Source organism: Mobula birostris, chromosome 23 (assembly GCF_030028105.1).
Source record: "Mobula birostris isolate sMobBir1 chromosome 23, sMobBir1.hap1, whole genome shotgun sequence".
NCBI classification, from domain to species: Eukaryota; Metazoa; Chordata; class Chondrichthyes; order Myliobatiformes; family Myliobatidae; genus Mobula; species Mobula birostris.
The window spans coordinates 30,296,679-30,321,090 of record NC_092392.1 but is presented as its reverse complement, the minus strand read 5'-3'; the positions used below and the strand labels follow the sequence as shown (position 1 = coordinate 30,321,090).

Sequence of the window (24,412 nt, the reverse complement as noted above, 5' to 3'; positions counted from 1 at the left end):
CAAGATTGGGAAAGAAAGCTTATTAAGACCTTGATAACAGAGGATTGGTTGCGAATTCTGAAGTTGGTTAACTCTTCTTCGATTTGTGCCAGTCACTCTCTAATTCAATTTAAAATTGTACAGCGTTACTGTTTGACAAAGGAGAGACTGTCTAAAATATTTCCTAATGTTGATAGTCAGTGTGATAGATGTAAAACTGAGACAGCTACATTGACACATATGTTTTGGTCGTGTTCTGTATTGAAACAGTTTTGGAAAACTATTTTCTCTACAATTTCTAAAGCTTTAAAATTAATTTACAGCCTAATAAATTGACAGTTTTGTTCAGTGTAATCCCTCAATATATTCATGCTATTTCTGTATCAGACCAACATGTAATTGCATTTGTCACATTATTGGCCAGAAGGACTACTTTATTGAAATGGAAAGATGCCTCTGCTCCCACTTTGATACAATGGTTCTCTCAGCTGATGTTATGTCTTAGTTTGGAGAAAATCAGAACTCGAACTTTTGATCCTCAATTTGACTTTGAGAAAAGGTGGAGTTCTTTTGCCCGCTACTACTATTTGATTTGAGTTAATTAAGATGGTTCCCTTCTGATTCTTGTTTAAATGGATTTGGTTGGCGGATTGATGTTTTTCTTTTATGGAAGCTTCTATGGAGTATAGCTCCGGGGTTGTGCTCCCAATGGTTTTTTTTTTCATTTTTTTTTGTTAGCAGGGTTTTTTTTGTTTTAGTTAATAGGGGTTCTTTTTTCCTTCTTTCTTTTTTCCAAAAAAAAGGTTTTAACATTTTGTTTTTTCTTCTTATTATTGATATATTGTTTAGCTTTGTTAATCAATTATTTGATAATTTAATTCTTATTGTACATATTGACATGTTGACTTGACTACTTTAATGTATTTTTTGTTGATTTTCAATAATAATTAATAAAAAAGATTTTAAAATGAAAATGAGAATCTTGAAAGGAATTTTCTTGGCCAAGCAATAACATTCAACAGCAGGGACAAAATGGTTCAAGTACCAATCTTCAAAGATGGCAATTGTAACCCAAGCCTTTGCATTTGCCTTCCAGATAATGGGAAGAGATGCCTTAATGATATGGCGAAGTGCCCTCGGATTTAGGGAGTGATACACAAGCAAAGGCTTGAGCTTTAAATCCTCGGATGCATTACCCCCAATCAATAACGTTAGCCTATCTTTCGATGCCTTATGCCCTGGTGCACTTTTTTCCTCTTTCGAAACGTGGGTCCTTTCAGGCATTTTTTTTCCCCAAAATAAGCCAGTCTCATCTACATTAAATATTTGGTTTGGCAAATAACCTCCCTCCAATAATTTTTTTTCAACATTTCAGGAAAATCACTTGCAGCACTTACATTGGCATTGGCTGTTTCACCTTGCACTTTAATATTATGTAAATTTGCCCTCACTTTGAAATGATTGAACCAACCCCTACTCACAACAAATTCTTCATCATAATCACCTTCACTTGCTGCACGTGCAGCTTTTAAATAATTGAAAAGGCTTCAAGCCTTTTCTTGCACTAAATTAAGGCTAATAGGCATATTATGCTGATTTTGATCGTCTACCCAAATTATCAATAGCCTTTCCATTTCAATAATTAAACCACTGCGTTGCTTATTAATAATTGTAGATTTCATCAGGGCAGGGCCTTTCACATGCTCCATTATTCTCACTTTATCCTTTAAAATTGTTCCAATCACTGACCGACTGTAGCCTAACGTTTTTCCAGTGACCAATGGTGTTTCACCTCTTTCCGATCGCTTTATTACTTCCACTTTATTTTCAATCGTGATCGTTTTCCTTTTCTTTGATGCATCACCAGCACTTGCATCGGATTTATGCTTTGGAGGCATGGTTACAAGGGTAAATGAGAAAAATTTAAACCAAATACAAAGTTACACACTCGACAGTGTTAACGGCAATGTGATCTGACTTAAAATGGCGGACGGCGTTCTTTCTTGAGCCGACGAACTGCTGAAGCCGCGCAATGTTTTCATATTTTTAATATAATAGACTTCATGGCAGTCCGTTCGTAAGTACGAGTTGTCCGTTAGTCGGACATTCTTAATCCAGGGACTTACTGTATTATAATTATAAAACGCAGAAGCAGAATTAAGCCATTCAGCTCATTGAGTCTGTTCCACCATTCCATCATGGCTGATTTATGATCCCTCTTAACCCTATTCTCCTGTCGTCTTCCTGTAACCTTTGATGGCCTGACTAATCACGTGTGTTGTCAGTACATATCTGTGATGCTGCTGCAAATTTTTCATTGTACCTGTGTATGTCACCACACTTGTATACGTAACAAAAAGCTCAATTTGTCGAGTTAAGCCCCTCAGAACCTTTCATGTTTCAATATAGTCACTATTCAATCTTCTCACCTGCACTGAATAGGCCCCTAAAGTGCTGAATTATTCCTCTTAAGCTAAACCCTTCACCCCAAGAAACTACCCTAGAACCTTCTTCACACTGCCAGTATTGTAAGTAAAGGGTATCCCCAGGTTACAGATGACCTGACTTCCAGAGAATTGACCTTACGCAAATTATTCTGGACATTTTTTAAAGCATTTTTAAAGGCAGAAGTAATAAAATGTTTCATGGTATTCATCAATGACTCACTTAAAAAATGTATTCCAAATGTAAGTATGTTAGGGTAATTATTCAATGAAATGAAATATATAGAGGAAGTGTATACAGGGTAATACAAAGTGGATAAAGAAAGATTAGCTTCATTTGTCACCATGTACATCAAAGCCAAGACTGTGTACATGGAGGCGAGCGGAGTTGAGGCAGCGGCCGTGAGTGAAGAAAGACACGAGGTTCGATTGATACAAGCGCTGGGCTGAATCAGAAAGGTCGGGTATGGGCTGAATCGAGGCGATGGGGGTCGGGTCAGAGAGGTAGGAACAGCCCAAGGTTTGGATAATTTAAGCCAGGCCAGATGGAAAAGGTTAGGGCTGGAAGAGATGGACGGGCAAGTTCAGCTTGCTGCCCCACGAGGTTTACTTGTCTCTGCGCTGAGCGAAGGCTGTGGCCTGAAATTAACCGGCTGTGGACTCACTTTCATGAACTTCAGTTCTGAATTCTACTTGCTAACTTTTATTGTTTGCACAATTTGTTTCCTTTTTTTTTTAAAAAAAATGGGTTCTACTGGGTTTCTTAGTTTTGTGGCTGTCTGCAAGGAGACAAATTTCAAGGTGGTATAATGTATACATACTTTGATAATAAATGTAATTTGAACTTTGAAGCATTCAGTGAAATACGTCATTTCCAGCTATCAGTGAGGATTGTGCTGGGCAGTGCGCAGGTGTCACTAAGCTTCCGGTGCCAACATAGCATGCTAATAATTTACTAACCCCAGCTCATATTTCTGTGGAAGGTGGGAGGAAACCGGAGCACCCAGAGGAAACCCACATAGTCACAGGGAGCACATACAAACTCTTTACAGACAGCAGTGAGAATCGAACCTCAATCTTACAGCTGGTTGCTAAAAAGTGGTGTGCTAACCATTGCACTATGCGCCTCCCCAATTGATGGGTTTATGGGGAAAAATATAGAATTTAGCCCAGTGAACCTCTGCAGGAAAGTAGTTTCATCCCATTCTTTAGGGAGCAGGGGTTGCAAAGCTTTTTTATGCCATGGACCAATACTATTAACAAGGGGTCCACGGACCCCAGGTTGGGAACCCCTGTTAAGAGAGGGTGCAAATGATTGTTAAGATATTACTGCTGACTGTGTAAAGGATTACACTAACTACTATGCTACCAAGCCTCTATAGAACATGGACTTTCTGATTTCTGGAGAAAAGAACTTGTGGAAGATTCTCAGGAATTGAATCCTTTCGTAATCAGGGGACTGCCTCTATTCTCAGGAACGGAATCCCTACATAACTTTGACACTACCTCTATTACAATTTCTTCCAAATCACTGCTACAAAAAGTTGCAGTCCTACCACTAACTCGTGCAGCCCTGGTAGCCACAGGCACTGTCTGCATATCCTCTTTTAAACAGCAGTGAAGGTGTTGCTGCATTTCATACGTAAATAAAGCCTACTTGTCCCACTCCCATCATGAGTGGCTGTCATGTGGCATCCATGCCAGCACTGCCAGACTCAAAAAACAGTTACTTTCCCCAAGCAGTGAGGCTGATCAACACCTCCACCCACTAACCCACCTCTCCACACACCCAACCACCAATATTTTATCATTTCCTGTCAGAGTCACCTAATGTACAGACACTTCTGTGCCTAGTGTCACTTCATGGACATACAAGCTATGCATATAAGCTACGTATTTATATTTATTGTGTTTTTTTATTATTGTGTTCTTTATCTAATTGTGTTTTTTCTGTGTTGCATCAGACCTGGAGTAACAACTATTTCATTCTCATTTACACACGCGTACTGGAAATGGCATTAAACAATTCTGAATCTATCAATTATATCAACACTGCAAAAAACAGGCTCTTCCCCCTCACAAGAATCTCCAGAGACTTAGCTGAAGAACACATTCCATTCAATGGATAGTAGGAAACAGTTGTGGTTCATGTCCGAGAGTCCCATTCAAGCTTACCTTGAATAGTCGCCTTTAGCTTCCTGCAAAGAATGAAAGAAACAGACCATCAATGACTTACAAACAAAGGAACCATTTTTAATGCAAACAGTTCCTGAGAGCTTGCAATGAGACCTTTCCCAGGTTTGGCTACACATTGCGTTTACTGAGCATGTATGGGCAAATTACATTCAGTGGCCATTTTATTAAACACCCACTCATTAATGCAAGTAACTAACCAGCCAATCATGTGGCAGCAACTCAATACAAAAAGCATGCAGACATGGTAAGGAGGTCCAGTTTTGTTCAGACCAACATCAGAATAGGGAAGAAATGTGATCTAAGTGATTTTGACTGTGGAATGATTGTTGGTGCCAGATGGGGTGGTTTGAGTATCTCAGCAACTATTGATTTCCTGCACAATTGACTCCAGAGCAGGGGTTCCCAATTTTTTTTTTAATGCCATGGACCTTTATCAGTAAACAAGAGGTCTGTGGACCACAGGTTGGGAACCCCTGCTCTAGAGTTTACAGAGTGAAGAACAAAAACCATACAGTGAGCGACAGTTCTGTAGGCGAAAATACTTAGATAATGAGAGAAGTCAGAGAAAAATGGCCAGACTAATTCAAGCTGACAGGAAGGTGACAGTAACAGTACTCAAATAACCACACATTACAATAACCTTTAGGTTGTTATAGCCCTGAGTGGTAATGGGAATAAGCTCTCACTACCTATTATATACTCCCAATGGCTTGCGCCTCAAATAGCCTCTGACAATCAAGTCCTGGCCTTCATGTGCGGCTTAGCTACTAAGCCCAATGAAACAGTTTCTTCTGACAGGAGAAAGGGAAAAGGCGGGTTAATAGCGCCTTAAAACCATTGCTTCAGGTAGATGGGGCTCATCAGCCGTGGTTGTCAGCTCACCTAAAAGGAAACTCTGATCTCAAACCTCCGCTGCCTTTGGCTATACCCACTCACAGTGAAGAATTCAGGAGTAAACCCCGAGGGAAAACTCCAGAGCTGGAGTTCCTAAAGCAGTCCTACGCCAAGTTCAAAGCTGACTGACAACTTCTGAGATACTGCTGGTGCCAAACTTTATCAGTCTCTGCCATTCCTTTGGGTTAATCAGATGCATGGACAGCAGTGAGCTTTTCTACATGGGCAGCAGCTTGCTCTCTATATTGTACCGCCCAGGCTTGTGTATCTGATAACTGGGATGCATGGTCAACCTTGACCAATGGAGGCCTCACTCACTCATTCACAAGGGTGGTGTGCAGAAGAGCATCTTTGAACACACACATCGGACCTTGAAGTGCGTGGGCTATCACAGCAGAAGACCACGAATATACACTCAGAGACCAACTTGTCAGGTACAGGTTATAGTTCTGGCATACTCAGGAGGCAATCCTGTTTCAACCAAGAACTGGCTGGAACCCGGCCCAAGTCCCTTCCCTTTCTACACAAAGAAAGTTGCAGAATTCAGCACCACTGAAACTTACTGATCTCGCCGAGGGCAAAAGGTGACATGAAATATACATTAGGCCCATGCAGATACGTGTGCTGATGTTTAGGTACATTATGCTAACGTAGGTGGGAAATTAGCCCCATTCCGGATACCATTCTACAAAAATATCTGGGAACTGATTACAGACTTCTGTAAGGGGAAGTCAGCAGAACACTCACCAGCTTTCACCAAGGGGGTCAGCGGTGGAAGGGGAGAGCAGCATCAAGTACCTGGGTTTCAACAACTCAGAGTATCTCTCTTGGTCCAACATATCGATGAAATATATTGTAACTTTTAGATCCTGCATTGTACTGCTGCCACAAAGCAATAAATTTCACAACATACAGTACTAAGCAAAAGTCTTAAGATGTATATATCTTAATATATTATATATAGAAAGCTAGGGAGCCCAAGACTTTTGCACAGCGCTGTATTTGTCAACATGCAGCGGAGAGCAAGTTGTAAATTTGGTGGGAGCAAAGGGTGTTGGGAGTGGTGTTGGTGGAGCACTGCGGGAGGGGTGTGGGACAGGTGGCAGAGAAGGAGTGCCAGGTTGGGGGGGTTGACGCTGGTGCAGACACACTCAGCCCTGAGACACCAAGCAAGGTAATTTGATTCCAAATAATTAGATTATTGATCACTACAGAATGTCTTTCTGGTGCCTCCCACTCCCTCCCCTTTTTTCCCCAACTATGATTCCTCTCTCCCTGTCTCCTCCCCATTCTCAGTCCACAAGAGAGACCCATATCAGAATCAAGTTTATCATCACTCACATATACCATGAATTTTTTTTACTACAGTCTTAGGCACCCTACCTATACATGTGCCTCAGACTTTTGCACAGTACTGTATGTCAGTGATAATAAACCTGATTCTGATTCTAGCTGCCTGAATGACAATCCTGCACTGAAGTGATATGTATAGGTTTCAGGTTTTAGGAAGGAGAGATCCTGCAAGTGGTGGCATTCCAATCCACCAATAATTTATAAATACGGTGAGTTTATTGAAATCCTGCTGTGATCTACTGGAGCCCTCCTCAAATGACTTAAGAACATGCACTCAGTGCCCACCTTATTAGGTACACCTGCTCGTTAATGCAAATATCTCATCAGCCAATCACCTGGCAGCAACTCAATGCATAACAGCACACAGACATGGTCAAGAGGTTCAGTTGTTAATCAGACCAAACATCAGAATGGGGGAAAAATGTGATCAAAGTGACTTTGACTGTGGAATGATTGATGGTGCCAGATGGGGTGTTAAGAGTTTCTCAGAAACCGCTGACCTCCTGGGATTTTCACGCACAGCAGTCTCTTGAGGTTATAGAGAGGGGTGCAAAAAACATCCAGTGTGTGGCAGTTCTGTGGGCGAAAATACCTTGTTAATGAGAGAGGTCAAAGGAGAATGGCCAGACTGGTTCAAGATGACAGGAAGGTGACAGTAACTCAAAGAGCCACGCATTACAACAGTGGTGTACAGAAGAGCATCTCTGAACACACACGTTGAACCTTGAAGTGAATGGGATACAGCAGCAGCAGATCACAAACATACACTCAGTTACTACTTCATTAGCTACTTCCTGTACCTAATAAAGTGGCCACTGAGTGTATATATGATCTAGGAGCAGTAGGAGATCACCTGGCCTGTGAAGCCTGCTCCGCCATTCAATATGATCGTTGACTCAGCTCCACCTTGCAAAAAATATACAGTACTGTGCAAAAGACTTAGGCTAGGGTGCCTAAGACTTTGGCACAGTACTGTATATTATGTCTTTCCAGTTACCAAATAACACTTAATACTCCGAGCTAATACAAAGCTAAGTACTGTTATTTCTGTTTCCCAACCACCTTCCTATTTTAACCAATATACAGTACTGTGTCTTCAATATATTTCATAAGATAGCATCAACTGCTTCTCTGGACAGAGAATTCCACAGATTCAGTACTCTCTGTGAAAAGCAGCTCCTCCTCATCTCCTTATACCTCATATTTTCTAATCCAGGCAGCATCAGGGTAAACCTCTTCTGTACCCTTGCCATATCCTTCCCATAACTGGGCAGACAGAACAGCACACAATGCTCCAAGTACGGTCTGACTGAAGTTTTAAGATCATTAGACACAGGTGCAGAATTAAGCCATGTGGCCCATCAAATCTGCTCCAATATTCCAACACGGCTGACATTATCCCTCTCAACCCCATTCTCCTGCCTTCTCCCTGTAGCCTTTGATGTCCTTACTAATCAAGAACCTATTAACCTCTGCTTTAAATATACCCAATGACCTGGCTTCCACAACCTTCTGTGGCAATAAATTTCACAGATTTACCACCCTCTAGCTAAAGAAATTCCTCCTCATCTCTGTTCTAAAGAGACGTTCTCCTATGTTGAGGCTGTGCCTCTGGTCCTCAACTCCCCCACCACAGAAATTATCCTCTCCCAATCAACTCTATGCAGGCATTTCAATATTTGATAGGTTTCAAAGAGACCTCCCCCTCATCCTTCTAAACTCCCAGAGCCATCATACATTAACCCTTTCATTCTGCTGAACGCCCTCTGAACCCTCTTCAATGCCAGCACGTCCCTTCTTAGATAAGGGGCCCAAAGCTGCGAACAATACTCTCAGTGTGGTCTAACGAATATATTAGAAAGCCTCAGGATAGATATATGCAGGTAATTTTACACACCTACTTGTTGACAAATGCAAAACCCTAAATTGAAAGCTGCACCTGTGGCTTTGGTTCAGTGTTAATCTTTAATGAAAGCAAACGGCCATGGGAAAATGAAGTTGGTCTGTGTTCAACAACTCACTGCCCTGAATTGTTATAGAAGGGAATTTTCTTAACCAAGTAACTTATTAATTGGACCAATGATAATGATGCAAAGTTTCTAGACATTCATTGTTGAAACCAGGGGTGCCCAACCTGGGTTCCACAGACCCCTCGGTTAAGGGTAGGGGTCCATGACATGAAGAGAGGTTGGGAACCCGTGCTTTAAATGAATTACCCATCAAACCATATTTTTTTAAGCAGAATAACAATTCTGCAGCTTGCAAGTTAATAACTTTCTATAAACCCACAGTAATCAATACGTTGCAATGAGGTTGTGAGCAGGCTTGTTGCTGGAGCGTAAATGGGTTAGAGCAACAAAGAGGAACTAGAAATAAAAGATAGAAAAGTACAGGTCCTTTGGCCCACAATGTGAAGCTGACCTTTTAACCTACTCCAATAACAATCTAATGCTTTCCTCAAACATTATCAAAGTCTAAAGTAAATGTATTATCAAAGTATGCATATGTTACTGTAAACTACCCTGAGATTCATTTTCTTGAGGGCATTTGCAGTAGATCTAAAATACAATGGAACCAATGAAAAACCACACACAATGTACAAAAGAAGGCAAACTGCAAATACAAAAAGAAAAAACAAAATAATAAATAAGTAATTCTGAGAAGATAAATTGTAGAGTTCGTTAAAGTGAGTCTATAGGTTGTGGAATCAGTTCAGGATTGAGGTGAGTGAAGTTACTCCTCTGGTTTCAAGAGCCTGATGATTGTTCCTGAACCTGGTGGTGTGGGTCCTGAAGCTTCCGGATGGCAGCAGCCAGAACAGAGCGTGGCCTGGGTGGTGGGTGTCCCCGATGATGGATGATGCTTTCCTGCCACAGCACTCCGTGTAGATGTGCTCAATGGTGGGGAGGGCTTTGACTGTGATGGACTGAGGAAATAACTAAGGGTGCAGTTGTCCAGAAAGTCGAAAGTGGCTTCTTCAGCAGACTAGAATTTCACTGCGTGTAAGAGAGAGTAAAATTTTCCTTTAACAGTTACTATGGAGTCATTAACTTTCACTAACGGTTCAAACTGAGGACAAGCGGCACAGCACTTGCCACGGGAGTGTACTCAAGAAACGTGTTTATTTCAGGCACTTACATTTTGAGCTTACTATCCCACGAATTAAATGCTCACAGTTCCTTCAATCGGAACCAGAATCTGGTTCATTACCGCCGAGTTACACATGGAATCTGTTGTTTTGAGGCAGCAGTCCGATACAAAAACGCCAATGACCACTCATCACCGACCCTGTGCACGGCAACAACAGGCAAAGGTTTCTGATCAATGTTCTTACCTGGAGGATGTACGCTGCCAACTCGAAAATGGCTTCAGTGTCGACTTCAATCAGCTCCTGAGGGAGAAATTAACAAGTGGTGTTAAACCAGGGGGGAGGCGGACATGAAAGAGCCAGTTGCCGTGATTACTGTTCTACCACCGTCCCTCCCCCAGCCCCGGCTCCGCCGCCTCAAAGAGACTTCTCATGTTGAATGAGCTGCGGGAGGCGCGATGAAACACCGACCTTGCTTGCGGCAGATTCCTCGGCCGGCGGCAAGTTGCGAACAACGATGATCCGCGGTGAGGAACAATACACTCGGGGAAGGGAGGTATTGCTCTACACTTCCAGCATTGCCAATATTTTCTGCGCCTCTGATCCGCGGGAAGGGAAAGTTTTCACGGGCTCGTTGGACGAGAGTCTCCCGGCCAACAGAGCGTGGCCTCGCTCACTCCCCACCTCCTTTACAAAGGGCAACAGGAGGGCTCTCAGGCAGAAACGGCGCAGCTAAGGCACAGACCCCTGGGTGGAGGGGGCTCTCTCCTCGGGGTGGGGGGACCGTACTGATCCCATCCCTGAATGACGAGACGGCTGCATTCACACCACAACCATGCACAGTTACGGGGGTTAGCAAGACAACGCCCCACGTGCTCTCTCCGCGTTCCCCTCCCTCCACTCTCTACTGACCGCCCTACTCTCCCCGAGCACCCACTTCCCCTCCTCTTTCCTGCCCGTGCGAACTCCTCATCTCCCGTCCCTTCCGCGAATGCCTATCCCTCCCCCGCACTTCCCCTTCCCTTTCATCTTCCCCCACCTCCTCACCTCTCCCTGACCCAGTGTGCCCCCACTCCCAGCCCCTCCCCCGCAAGGACAAGGCAGGGGATTGTTCTTCCGCGGGTCCGATCTCATTAACAATTCCCCAGGCTCCGTCAGACAGAGGCAAGAAAACTCGGTGCAGTACCTCACGGGATCGTTTTCTTTTACAAAAATATCTTCATTGCAAATAATTCTCCACTACAACGAGCCCAGAGACAATTAACAGTGACGGATACAATTACTAACAGGAACAAAATTAAATTAAAATACTACATCTTTGTCAAGGATGCACTTATCCCGTGAGGTGTCCAACAGTTCTGGAACATCTCCATGGCGCCCATGGACTCCGCGTATTCCCTCTCCATGGTTACCCGGGAACATTGCCAGACAAACCACCCGGGTGGGACCTTCCGCTACCCACTTCCAGGGCCCACAGATAGCTCTCTTTACCAGACCCAGGAGTGAGTTTAAAGTTCAAAGTAAATTTATTATCAAAGTACATTACATGACACCATATACAACACAGAGGTTCATTTTCTTGTGGGCATACTCAGTAAATCTGTAATGGAATAGATGAAAGACCGCACAGACCTGGGCGTTCAACCAATATGCATAAGACAACAAACTCTGCAAATACACAGAGAAAGAGCTAATAATAAATAAACAATAAATATTGAAAACATGAGATGATGAGTCCTTGAAAGTGAGTCCATAGGTGTGAGAACATTACAATGATGAAGTTCGAGGTTGAATGAAGTAATTCCCCTTGGTTCAAGAGCTTGATGGTTGAGGGATAATAACCGTTCCTGAACCTGGTGGTGTGAGACCCGAGGCTCCTGTATCTTCTTCCTGATGGCAGCAGTGAGAAGAGAGCATATCATGGGGAGTGGGAGTCCCTGATGATGGATGCTGCTTTCCTACGACAACACTCCATGGAGATGTACTCATTGTTGGGGAGGGCTTTGCCTGTGATGGATTGGGCCGTCTCCACTACTTTTTGTAGAATCTTCCATTGAAGGTTATTGGAGTTTCCACAGCAGGCTGTGATGCAGCCAGTAAGTATACTCTCCACCACAATCTATAGAAGTTGTCAGAGTTTTGGATGTCATGCTGAATCTTTGCAAACTCCTAAGGAAGTAGAGAGGCACTGTCATGCCTTCTTCATAATTACACTTGCGTCCTGGGCCCAGGACAGGTCCTCTAAAATGATAACACCAAGGAATTTAAAGTTGCTGACCCTCTCCACCTCTGATTCCCTAATGAGGACTGTCTCATGGACAAGGACATCCTCATCCCTCCATCAAAGTTCAAAGTAAATTTTGTTATCAGAGTAATATATGTCACCATATACTACCCTGAGATGAATTTTCTTGTGGGCATCCACGGTAAAATGTCAAAGTACATTTTTATCGAAGTATAGATACCATGTACTACCCTTGCAGGCAGCCACAAACAAACACAATAGGGTCCACGAGAAACCCCGCATCACGTAATAATAATAATAAATGAGTTCTCAATAAATACTCAGAACATGAGTTATAGAGACCTTAAAAGTGAGTTTGTCGGTTGTGGAATCAGTAGGGTGAGTGAAGTTATCCACGCCTGATAGTTGAGGGGTAATAACTGTTCCTGCACCTCCTTCCCGATGGCAGCAGCAAGAAGAGAACCTGGCCTGGACGGTAGGTGTCCTTGATGATGGATGCCATTTTCTTGTGGCAGTGCTCCATGTAGGTGTGTTCAGCGGTGGGGAGAGTTTTGCCTGTGATGCCCTCTTCTTTACTGGATGACCGCGTATAAATGGAATGGGGTTCGCAAGGGCTCAGTGAGGGAAGATCACAGTGTAAGGTTCTTCTGCTACTGGAGAGAGAGGGGCCGGGTTGGGTATCGACGCCCCTCAGTTATAGTGGTATCCAGGAGTGGCAGTGGTGCTCGTGGCTTTAAGAAATGTAGTTGAACACTGCTTAACGCTTTGTCTATGAAGGAAAAAGTCCTGCACAGTTAATTCTTGCAAATAATATTTTATTATGAATAAAGTCTATTTTGGTTAAAAAAAGGCAGAGGGTCAGAGCAGAGTTGGGTGGGAGCAGTGCCCACAGCTTTGAGGAAATATTGAGTAACACACACAAAGTTCTGGAGGAACTCAGCAGGTCGGGCAGCATTTATTGAATGGGATAAATATCATCTGCAGAATCTTGTGTTTATGATTTGAGGGAATATTAACTGGAGCATGTAAACCTTTCCCTCGATTACTGCTGAAGCAGTTGGATGCCTGTGATAAAGTTATCCATGGAATTCTCTGCCCAGGGAGGCAGCAGAGACTGCCTCATTAAATATACTTAAAAAGACAGTTAGGTAGCTTTTTGCACGGTAGAGGAAATAAGGGTTCTGGGGAAAAGGCAGGCAGATGGAGCTGAGTCCACGGCCAGATCAGCCATAATCTTGTTGGAATTGGAATTGGTTTATTATTGTCACATACCCTTAAGGTTAACCTCCAGGGTGAGTCGGTAGTGAAGAAGGCGAATGCAATGTTGGCATTCATTTCTAGAGGAATAGAGTATAGGAGCAGGGATGTGATGTTGAGGCTCTATAAGGTGCTGGTGAGACCTCATTTGGAGTACTGTGGGCAGTTCTGGTCTCCTTATATAAGAAAGGATGTGCTGACGTTGGAGAGGGTACAGAGAAGATTCACTAGAATGATTCCGGGACTGAGAGGGTTAACATATGAGGAAAGTTTGTCCGCTCTTGGACTGTATTCCTTGGAGTTTAGAAGAATGAGGGGAGACCTTATAGAAACATTTCGAATGTTGAAAGGTATGGACAGAGTGGATGTGGCAAAGTTGTTTCCCATGATGGGGGAGTCTAGTACGAGAGGGCATGACTTAAGGATTGAAGGGCGCCCATTCAGAACAGAAATGCGAAGAAATTTTTTTAGTCAGAGGGTGGTGAATTTGTTGCCACGGGCAGTAGTGGAGGCCAAGTCATTGGGTGTATTTAAGGCAGAGATTGATAGGTATCTGAGTAGCCAGGGCATCAAAGGTTATGGTGAGAAGGCAGGGGAGTGGGACTAAATGGGAGAATGGATCAACTCATGATAAAATGGTGGAGCAGACTCGATGGGCTGAATGGCCGACTTCTCCTTTGTCTTATGGTCTTATGGTCTATACTGAGATACAGTGAAAAGCTTGTCTTGATACTGTTCGTACAGATCAGATCATTACACAGTGTATTGAGGTAGAACAAGGTAAAACAATAACAATGCAGAATAAAGTGTAACAGTTATAGAGAAAGTGCAGTGCAGGTGGACAATAAGGTGCAAGGGCGGTAATGAGGTAGACTGTGTGGTCAAGAGTCCATCTTGTGGACTCCTGGAGGAGGGATGAGGAGGTCCACAAGAATTATTCCAGGAATGGAAGGGTTAATGTCTGAGGAGCATTTGATTGCTCTGGGCCTGTACTGGCTGGAGTTTAGAAGAATGGGGGCGGGGGGAATCTCATTGAAACCTACTGAATATTGAAAGGCCTACATAGAGTACATGTGGAGACGATGTTTCACATAGCCTATGATTCTAGGACCAGGGGTCACAGCCTCAGAATAGAGGGCCATCCATTTGGAACAGAGATGAGGAGGAATTTCTTTAACTGGAGGGTGGTGACTCTATGGAATTCATTGCTACAGATGGCTGTGAAGGCCAAGTCATTGGGTATATTTAAGTTGGAAGTTGATAGGTTCCTGACCAATCAGGGCATCAAAGGTTATGTGGAGAAGGCAGGGAAATGGGACTGAGAGGGATAATATGATGGGATGGCAGAGCAGACTCAATGGGCCAAATGGCCCGATTCTGCTCTTATGTCTCGTGGTTTTCCTGTAAGAGGAATGGCCTTTGCAAGTTTCCCACATCAGAGGCAGTTAATGATTATTGCTCAACTCATATTTTCCTTAATGGCAGTTAAAGGCAAGATCTTTAACAGTGCTAAATGTACAGAGAGATCTTGAGGTTCAAATCCATAGTTCCCTGAAAGTGGCTGCAGATGCTGATAGTATGGTAAAGAAGGCTTATAGCACAGGGTCTCGGCCCAAAACATTGACTGTCTATTTATTTCCACAGATGCTGCCTGACCTGCTGATTTCCTCCAGCATTTTGTGTGTGTTGCTCTGGATTTCCAGCACCTGCAGACTTTCTCGTGTTCACAGTATGGCACTCTTGCCTTTATTAGTTGATGTAATGAGTTCGATAGTCATGAAGTTGTGTGGCAGCTTTACAAAATTCCATTTAGGCTGCATCTGGAGCATTGCGTTCGGTTCTGGTCACCCCATTACTGGAGGGTTGTGGAGGCTTTGGAGAGGATGCAGAAGAGATCACCAAGATGAATGGCATATGCTTTGTGGATTGGTTAGGCAAACTTGGATTGTTTTATCTGGAGTGGCGGAGGCTGTGGAGATTCCTGGTAGAAATTTACATGAATATGAAAGGTGGAGGTAGAAACCTGACATCTTTTTTCCAGAGTTGAAATGTGTAATACCAGAGGAATGTGTTTAAGATAAGTAGGAGTAGTTGAAAGGAGATGTGTGGGGCACTATCCCTCTGAGCTACACAGGTGCACCGCGACGTAGTAACTGAAATGCTGCCGTGCACACAGTCTTTGTTGCCACGCTGCTGGAATGGGACACAGCTAGAAAAAGCTTACGAAATGTGAAAGATTTTCTTTTTTGTACTGTATGTATTTCATTATACCCTTCAATTAATAAATAAAATCAAAAGTATATGATTTTTCAGTTTCATTCTGAATATTCATAGTATGCACATGACAAAAAAAAACATTTAAAGTGCTATGCAACTTTTCAGGCTGTATGAAAATGTCCTACTCAGAGCAATGGTTGGTCCGTGCAGCTGTTAAAAAAAGTGAGAGGGAATGTTGTGTGTGGGGCAGGAATTTTTGACACAGAAATTGGTGGGTGCCTGGAATACGCTGCTTGGTTGTGTGGGGGGGGGAGTGGACGCAGATATGATAGTGGCGTTTAAGTAGCTCTTAGACAGGAACATGGATGTGTAAGAAATGGAGGGATGTGGACATTGTGTAGGCAGAAGGGATTAGTTTAGTTAGGCATTTAATTGGAAGTTGAATTGGTTCAGTACAGCACTGTGGGCCGAAGGGCCTGTTCCTGTACTGTACTATTCAACATTCTGTGTTCCTTCCTACTTTTTAAAAACATTTTAGGAAATCATAGATTCTGTAGCATAGAAACACATCCTGCAGTTCACCACATCTCCAGGGGAAGGAAAACCTTCCTCCAATCCCAGTAACATTATCTCCATTCTCTCTCCACAAGACTCGCTGAGCCTTACTGCACTTTGTGTTTTTATTTTACATTTCTAGCAGCATGTTGCTTTTGGACCGTTACACAGAACGCTGACGTTTCCTACCTTGTAGATGCAAGACTTTGCGTTCAGGAAAAAGAGTTCAATGGTGGCATTGTCCTTCAGATAAGCTATGCTCTCAATGTAGAACCTGCAAGAACAACAGGGAGCTCAGTAAGAAAATAATTTCTCTGCCTTTATCAAACCTTCCCAAATGGAACCACCACTTTTCAAGGTCCCTTTGTCACTACGTCCAAAAGCTGGAGTTGTTAACCAACTGATTTGAACCTTTGGTTTTTGATTAAAGATAGCGTTGGCTCAGCCAGGGATAATCAGGACTGGAAGGAAATTGAGCAGGTGTCCCAGTCGTTCTCTCTTCCCCCTCCTCCTGTCAGGCAGAAGGTACAATACTCAAGAACACACACCACCAGGCTCAAGGACAGCTTCTATCCCATAGGTATCAGACTCTTGAAAGGACCTCTCGTACACCAAAGATGAACTCTTTGATCTCTTACTGTCCCTCAACTTTATTTGTCCACATGCACCACAATCTCACAATAACTTTCACAAGTACTTAGTTCATCCGGGAATAGACAGCAGAATGGGGTTGAGAGAGAAAATATATCAGCCATGATCGAATGGTGGAGCAGACTCGATGGGCTGAATGTCTTATTCCACTCCAAGGTCTAATGGTCTAACTACATTCCTTTTGTACTATCTTGACGTACTTCAGTTTGGTATCATGTGTCAGGCATACAAATAAAAACTTTTCACTGACCCTCTCTATGTGTGACAATAATAAACAGACTGCTGGTAACTACAATTAGGACACTACTAATTGATAAATAAATCACTATAGGTATAATGGTTCCTTAGGGTTGTTATAGCAGGGGGTAGAGGAGGATGTGGGGATAAACACCCACTGCCTGATAATACGTGTACCAAATAACTCCTGACAACCACGTCCAGCTCCTGGCCCTCACATGTAGCTTAGCTACCAAGCCCAGCGGAACCATTTCTACTCACAAGAGAAGGGGCAAAGGCAGGTTACTGGCGCCTTAAAACCAGTCGCTTTGGGTAGATGGAGCTGGTTAGCCATGGCTGGCAGCTCATATAGGAGAAAGAAAATTCTGATCTCAAACCTCCGCTGCCTTGCAGCTATACCCACCCATGGGGAAAGCTTCAGGAGTAAACCGCGAGGAAAAATCTGGAGCTGGAGTCCCTAGGGCAGTCCTATGTTGAGTTCAATGCTGACTGGCAACTCCTGCGACGCTGCTGGTGCCGAACTGTATCGGTCTCTGCCGATCCTTTTGGATTCATCAACTGTGTGGAGAGGGGGAGTCTGCTGCATGGGCAACAGCTTGCTCTCCATTTCGTATAGACTAGGCTTGTGTACTCGTTTGCATATCACATAGACAACTAGGATGCAATATCCATAATCGACCCAACCAAATGAGGGCATCATCGATATAATTCTTGTTTGTGGAATCCCATACAGAGCTTTACAGTCGTGCAGCATGGAAACAGGCCATTTGGCCTGGTTCATCCATGCTGACCAAGATGCCAATCCATAATAATCCCTTTTCCCGTATTACCTCATATTCCTATATTCCCTTCATTTCCAGGTACAGTACTGTGCAAATGTCTTATGCACAAATAAATAGCTAGGGCGCCTAAGACTTTTGCACAGTACTGTATTTATCAGTGCGGAGAGGAGAGCGAATTTGTAAACCTGCTGGAAGCAAAGGATGTTGGAAATGGCGAAGGTGGAGCACCACCGGAGGGGTGTGGGACAAGCGGCAGAGAAGGATTGCCGGGGCTGGGGAGAGGTGCGGGCGCAGACACACCCAGCTCTGAGACACCAGGCAAGGTCATTATTAATTAATTTATGGATAGTTACAGAACGTCTCTCTGGTGCTTCGCTCTCCCTGTCCTCTCCCTTCCCCTTTTCCTAACCATGATTCCCCTCTCCCTGCCCCCATTCCACTCTCTCAGTCCACAATAGAAACCCATATCAGAATAGGGTTTATCATCACTCACACACGTCATGGAGTTTGTTTTCTGGTAGCAGTACAGTTCAATACATAAAATTACTATAGTACTGTGCAAAAACCTTGGGCACCCTAGCTATATAAATGTGCTTCAGAGTTTTGCACAATACTGTACCTATCAAAGCAGTAAAGTAGCCAGCATAATCAAAGACCACAACCACCGCAATATTCTCTCTTCCCCTCTCATTGAGCAGAAGGTACAAAAGCTGAAAGCACGTACCACCAGGCTCAAGGACAGCTCAGACTCTTCATCTCACAATGTACCTTGCACTTTCTCTGTGACTGTAACACTTTATTCTGCATTCTGTTCTCGTTTTACCTTGTTCTAGCTCAATGTAGTGTGTAACCAGCTGATCTGTATGAACAGTACGCCAGACAAGCTTTCCACCTTATAGGTAACAATTATAAACCAAAGCAAACCATTCTGCAGATGTGATAGAGTGATGGTCACATGGAACAAGCTGCCAGAGGAGGTGGTATAGGAGGAAACAATCACAACATTAAAAAGACACTTTGACAAGTACATTTGAAAGGCCGAGATAGAGTGGACGTGAAGAGGATGCTTCAGTTAGTGGGAGGGTCCAGGACCAGAGGGTGCAACCTCAGAATACAGGGACACCCCTTTAGAACACAGATGAGGAGGAATTTCTTTAACCAGAGGGTGGTGAATCTGTGGAGGGACAGAAGAATAAGGGGGAATCTCATTGAAACCTATCAAATGTTGAAAGGCCTCGACAGAGTGGATGTGGAGAGGATGTTTCCTATAGAGGGAGAGTCTGGGACCAGAGGGACACAGCCTCAGAATAAGGACATCCATTTAGAACAGAGATGAGGACGAATTTCTTTAGCCAGAGGATGATGAATCTGTGGAATTCATTGCCACAAATGGCTACGGAGGCCAAGTCATTGGCTATATTTAAAGCGGAAGTTGTTAAGTTCTTGATTGGTCAGGGCATCAAATGATATGGGGACAAGTCAGGAGAATGGGATTGAGAAGGATAATACATCAGTCACGATGGATTGGCAGAGAGACTCGATGAGGCTGAATGGCCTAATTTGGCTGCTATGTCTTGTGGACAGGGAACAAATTGGGAGCTATGTGAATGCTGTCAGTTCCTTTGGGGCAGAGGCTGGCTGCTATAAACAGGCACAAGTTGTGGTCAGGGTCGACGGGGTCAGAGTCGAGGTGCTGATGCACACACTCCTTCCCCTCACTGGCAGGCAATCACTGTGTTCTTGTTCACGTTAGATACAACACAGTGCTTTAACTGTTCACTGAAGTGTAACAGATGTGTCCCAAAGCATAATCCTGTATCTCTAACCACTAGGGTTTCCACCACTGTGCGGACCTTCTAGTGACACTGAAAAAAAAATACCGTGTGATGATTTGTGTAATAGTGGGGACAGCCCAATAAAGGATCAGACTTTGATAGAATGAGTATTGAATGGCAGGGCCACAGTTGCAAATGAATTTTATCTCTGGCGCAGTTACCCGGGACAGGGGCTCCCTTGGGAATTTAAGTTTAATTAAATAAATCTGGAATTAAACGCTAGTGACTGTAACGGTGAACATGAAACCAGTGAATTGTTGTAAAAATCCATCATGTTCACGGACGCCTTCCAGTCAGGGGAATCTGCTGTCCTTATATACATAAAAGAAAGACATTTAAAAATTAGCTTTATTTATCACATGTACATCAAAACATCGGGTGGTGGGGTGAAGATACGTCTACCAAAGGAGGTGTAGGGCATTCCTCCCCTCCACTAGCCTGCAGGTCACCCTTGGGCAAGGTGTAGCACCTGCTTAGTCCCCCCCTCCCCCCGATCAGGGTCACATGAAACCACGGGCACAGCTGGTGGATGGTCGTATGAGCAGCTGGTACACATCACAAGTCCTGGTTAAATAACCACTGATGGCAATGTTGATAATGGCTGGGGTCACCCATCTTGTAAAGACACCGCCCAGAAGGAGGCAATGGCAAACCACTTCTGTAGGGAAATTTGCCAAGGACAATCATGGACAAAGACTATGATCGCCCATGTCATACAACATGGCACATAATGATGATGACATCGAAACATAGAGTGAAATGCGTTGTTTTGCATCAATGAGGATGTGCCGTCGCGACACTTCTGGTGCCAACATAGCGTATCCATAATTTACTAATCCTAACCTATACGTCTTTGGAATGTGAAAGGAAATCCACATGGGAACTGAACCCCAATCTTACAGATGTTGCTGTAAAGCATCATGCTAACTGCTACACTATAACACCATAAATATCCCACTTCCCATTCCCATTCCGACATGTCAGTCCATGACCTCCTCTACTGTCATGATGAGCCCACACTCAGGATGGAGGAGCAACACCTTATATTCCGTCTGGGTAGCCCTCCAACCTGATGGCATCAACATCAATTTCTCAAAACTTCCAGTAATGCCCCCCTTCACCATTCCCATTTCCCCCTCACCTTATCTCCTCACCAGCCTTTCACCTCCCTACCTCCCCCACCCCTCCGGTGCTCCTCCCCCTTTTCTTTCTTCCACAGCCTTCTGTCTTCTATCAGAGTCTCCCTTCTCCAGCCCCGTATGTCTTTTACCAATCAACTTCCCAGCTCTTTAATTCACCCCCACCCCACCCCCCCAGTTTCATCAATCACCTTGTGTTTTTTCCTCCCCTTCCTACTCTGACTCCTCAACTCTTTTCCCAGTCCTGATGAAGGGTCTCGGCCCAAAACGTTGACTGTACTCTCTTCCACAGATGCTGCCTGGCCTTCTGAGTTCCTCCAGCACTTTGTGTGTGTTGCTTTGGATTTCCAGCATCTGCAGATTTCCTCTTGTCTGTGATGGAGCAGAGTTAGACCATTCAGCCCATTGAGTCTGTTCCATCATGGCTGATTTATTATTGCAGTTTATTAATTGGGCCAAATGCTCTAATTCTGCTCCCATGTGTTATGGTCCACTATGAGGTGTTGCTCCTCCAAGTTCAAGGTCAAGTTTGTACTTTCGGTCAAGATAGCGCCAGCGTACAACGCTCCCTTGATTGACATCTTCCAGATAGCTCTTGAAAATGTCTTTTTTTTACTTTTCTTGCATCTGTTTTTCACAAACAATGTGTTTCTGGGACTGTTAGAGCCTGCGATTTAGAGATTGGAGATTGTTTGAGTGACCCTGCGATTTGCTGTATCGGAGGAAGTGACAGTCTCGATGCAAAGAAACTTCAATATGGGGCATGAGCTGATGTTTGACTCCACTTCGCTGGTTAAAGCGTCCATTGTCAAGGAAGATTGAAACATCGAGGCCAATGTAGATGGAAAGTGAGAGTTCGGTGTCGACTGCCTGCCTTTCCTGCTGGAGGAGTCTGAGAGTGGCCTATTGCTGTGTGGTTCACTGCGGCAGGTGGGTAGGCCTCAGGGCTCGTGTGGTGTCCTCTCTTTCGATGAATGCCAGTGACGTCGGATTGGACTGTCGCGTTTATGGTCTGTGGACTCTTTCAGACTTATGGTTTTATATTCTGTAGTTTTTTATCGCCCGTTCCCTTTCCGTTTGTTATGTGAGGGGAGGGGTTGTTTGGGGGTCGATATTGTTCCGTTTTGTGTGTGGGGGGGAGGGGTTTGGGTGTTCCCTTGGACCCTGCAGGACAGACATCAGAAATTGTCGGGGCCCTAACAAAGATATTTAAAATATCCTTAGTGTAAGGAAAGGTACCACAGGATTAGAGAATAGCTAATGTTGTTCCTTTTTAAAAAGACTCTAAGCAGAAACCAGGAAATTATAGGTCGGTGAGTCTGACATCAGTTGTGGGAAAGTTACTGGAAGGTATTCTCAGGGTCCAGATTTATAAGTAGTTGGATTTTCATGGACTGATTAAGAATAGTCAGCATGGCTTCATGTGTGGTAGGTCATGTTGAACCAATCTTACAGTTTTTTAAGGAAGTTACTAGAAAGTGGATGAAGGCAAAGCAGAGGATGTTGTCTACATGGACTTTAGCAAGGCATTTGACAAAGTCCCGCATAGGAGGTTGGTCAAGAAAGTTTAGTCGCTCGGCATTCAGAATGCTGCATCGGCAGGTTTGCGGCACTGGTAGCTCATGGCAGGAAGAGAGTTTTCTTCCTTCTCCCGTCTGTGTGAGATGATGGGACTTTCAAGAGACTTTGAACTTTTTTTTACCATGCCCATGGCTTGTTCTTCATCAAATTACGGTATTGCTTGCACTGTTGTAACTATATGTTATAACTATGTGGTTTTTGACAGTTTTTCAGTCTTGGTCTGTCTCGTGTTTCTGTGATATCGCACCGGAGGAATATTGTATCATTTCTTAATGCATGCATTACTAAATGACAATAAAAGAGGACTGCATGTCCTCATAAACTAATCAAATCTAATCTAATTCAGGATGAGGTAGTAAATTGGATTAGACATTGACTTTGTGGGAGAAACCTGAGAGTGGTAGCAGAGGGTTGCCTCTCTGGCTGGAGGCCCATGACTAGTGGTGTGCCACACGGATCGGTACTGGATCCTTTGTTGTTTGTCATCTATATCAATGACCTGGATGATAATGTGGTTAATGGGATCAGCAAATTTGCGGATGACACCAAGATTGGGGGTGCAGTGGACAGTGAGGAAGGCTATCATGACTTGCAGGGAGATCTGCATCCGCTGGAAAAATAAACTGAAAAATGGCAGATGGAATTTAATGCAGACAAGTGCAAGGTGTTTCACTTCAGTAGGACCAACCAGGGTAGGTCTTACACAGTGAATGGTAATTCACCGAGGAGTACGGTAGAACAAAGGGATCTGGGAATACAGGTCCACAGTTCATTGAAAGTGGTGTCACAGGTAGACAGGGTTATAAAGAAAGCTTTTGGCACACTGGCCTTCATAAACCAACGTACTGAGTATAGAAGATGGGATGTTATGTTGAAGTTGTTGGTGAGATCTAATTTGGCATATTGTGTGCAGCTTTGGTCACCTGCCTACAGGAAAGACATAAACAAGGCTGTTAGAGTGCAGAGAAAATTTACGAGGATGTTGCCGGGTCTGGAGAACCTGAGTTATAAGGAAAGATTGAATAGGTTAGGGCTACATTCTTTAGAATGTAGATGTTTGAGAAGAGATTTGATAGAAGTTTACAAAATTATCAGGGGTATAGATAGAGTAAATGCAAGCAGGCTTTTCCACTGAGGTTGGGTGGGACTAGAACCAGCGGTCATGGCTTAAAGGCAAAAGTGAGAAGTTTAAGGGGAACGTGAGGGAAAAATTCTTTAATGAGAGGCTTGTGAGAGTGTGGAATGAGCTGCCAGCCCAAGTGGTGCATGCATGCTCGATTTCAATGTTTAAGAGAAGTTTGGGTAGGTAAGTGGATAGTAGGGATATGGAGGGCTATGGTCCCAGCGCAGATCAATGGGAATAGGCAGTTTAAATGGTTTTGGCATTGACTAGATGGGCCAAAGGGCATTTCTCCGCATTGTATGTTTCTATGACTGTATGTATGGGTTAGGGTTAGTGGGCATTCAGTAGAGGAGGCCACAGACCAACACACTGGGTATTTTGAATAATGAAAGTTATTTACCTTACCCTGTAGTGACGGGCCAGTGAGTTAGTTATTTACATTATGCGAAACACACTGTCAATGCCAGGACTTACTGTCTGTCCTTGATCAGTCCTGAGCTGAGAAGGCAGCAGGAGCCAGGTCTAGAGTCACATATAGGCCAGACCAGGAAAGGATGGGAGGTCCTGATGAAAGGTCTCAGCCTGAAACGTTGAGACCTTAACCCTTTCCGTAGATACTGCCTGACCAGTTAAGTTCCTCCTGCATTTTGTGTGTACATCAGGAAATAAAGTGAAATTTACTACACCTTAGAAGTTTCAGGGTTGTCATTACTGAGATCAATTCTAGACTTATTTAATGCCTTCAGTTCAAGTTTCCATGTATAGTGGGGAATTAAAACTCATCTCTTTAGAATAACAATCCAGGACTCTGGCTGTTAGTCTGATACCTTAACCAT

General features: G+C 43.8%; 1 protein-coding gene across 6 annotated transcripts in view; it reads right to left on the bottom strand.

The window, feature by feature from the left end:
* The window catches only part of frmd4a (FERM domain containing 4A), a 384,495-nt gene that overhangs the window by 124,682 nt on the left and 235,401 nt on the right, over nt 1–24,412 (bottom strand). For 5 of the 6 annotated variants that reach the window (XM_072241726.1, XM_072241724.1, XM_072241723.1 and 2 more), the window contains exons 5-7: nt 16,418–16,502; nt 10,201–10,257; nt 4,599–4,621 (exon numbers count right to left, since the gene is read on the bottom strand). In XM_072241726.1, coding sequence (XP_072097827.1) covers nt 4,599–4,621; nt 10,201–10,257; nt 16,418–16,502 — 165 coding nt within the window. Of the gene's footprint in view, nt 1–4,598; nt 4,622–10,200; nt 10,258–10,425; nt 10,510–16,417; nt 16,503–24,412 lie in introns of those variants that run through there. The other variant, XM_072241732.1, reaches the window with a different exon arrangement.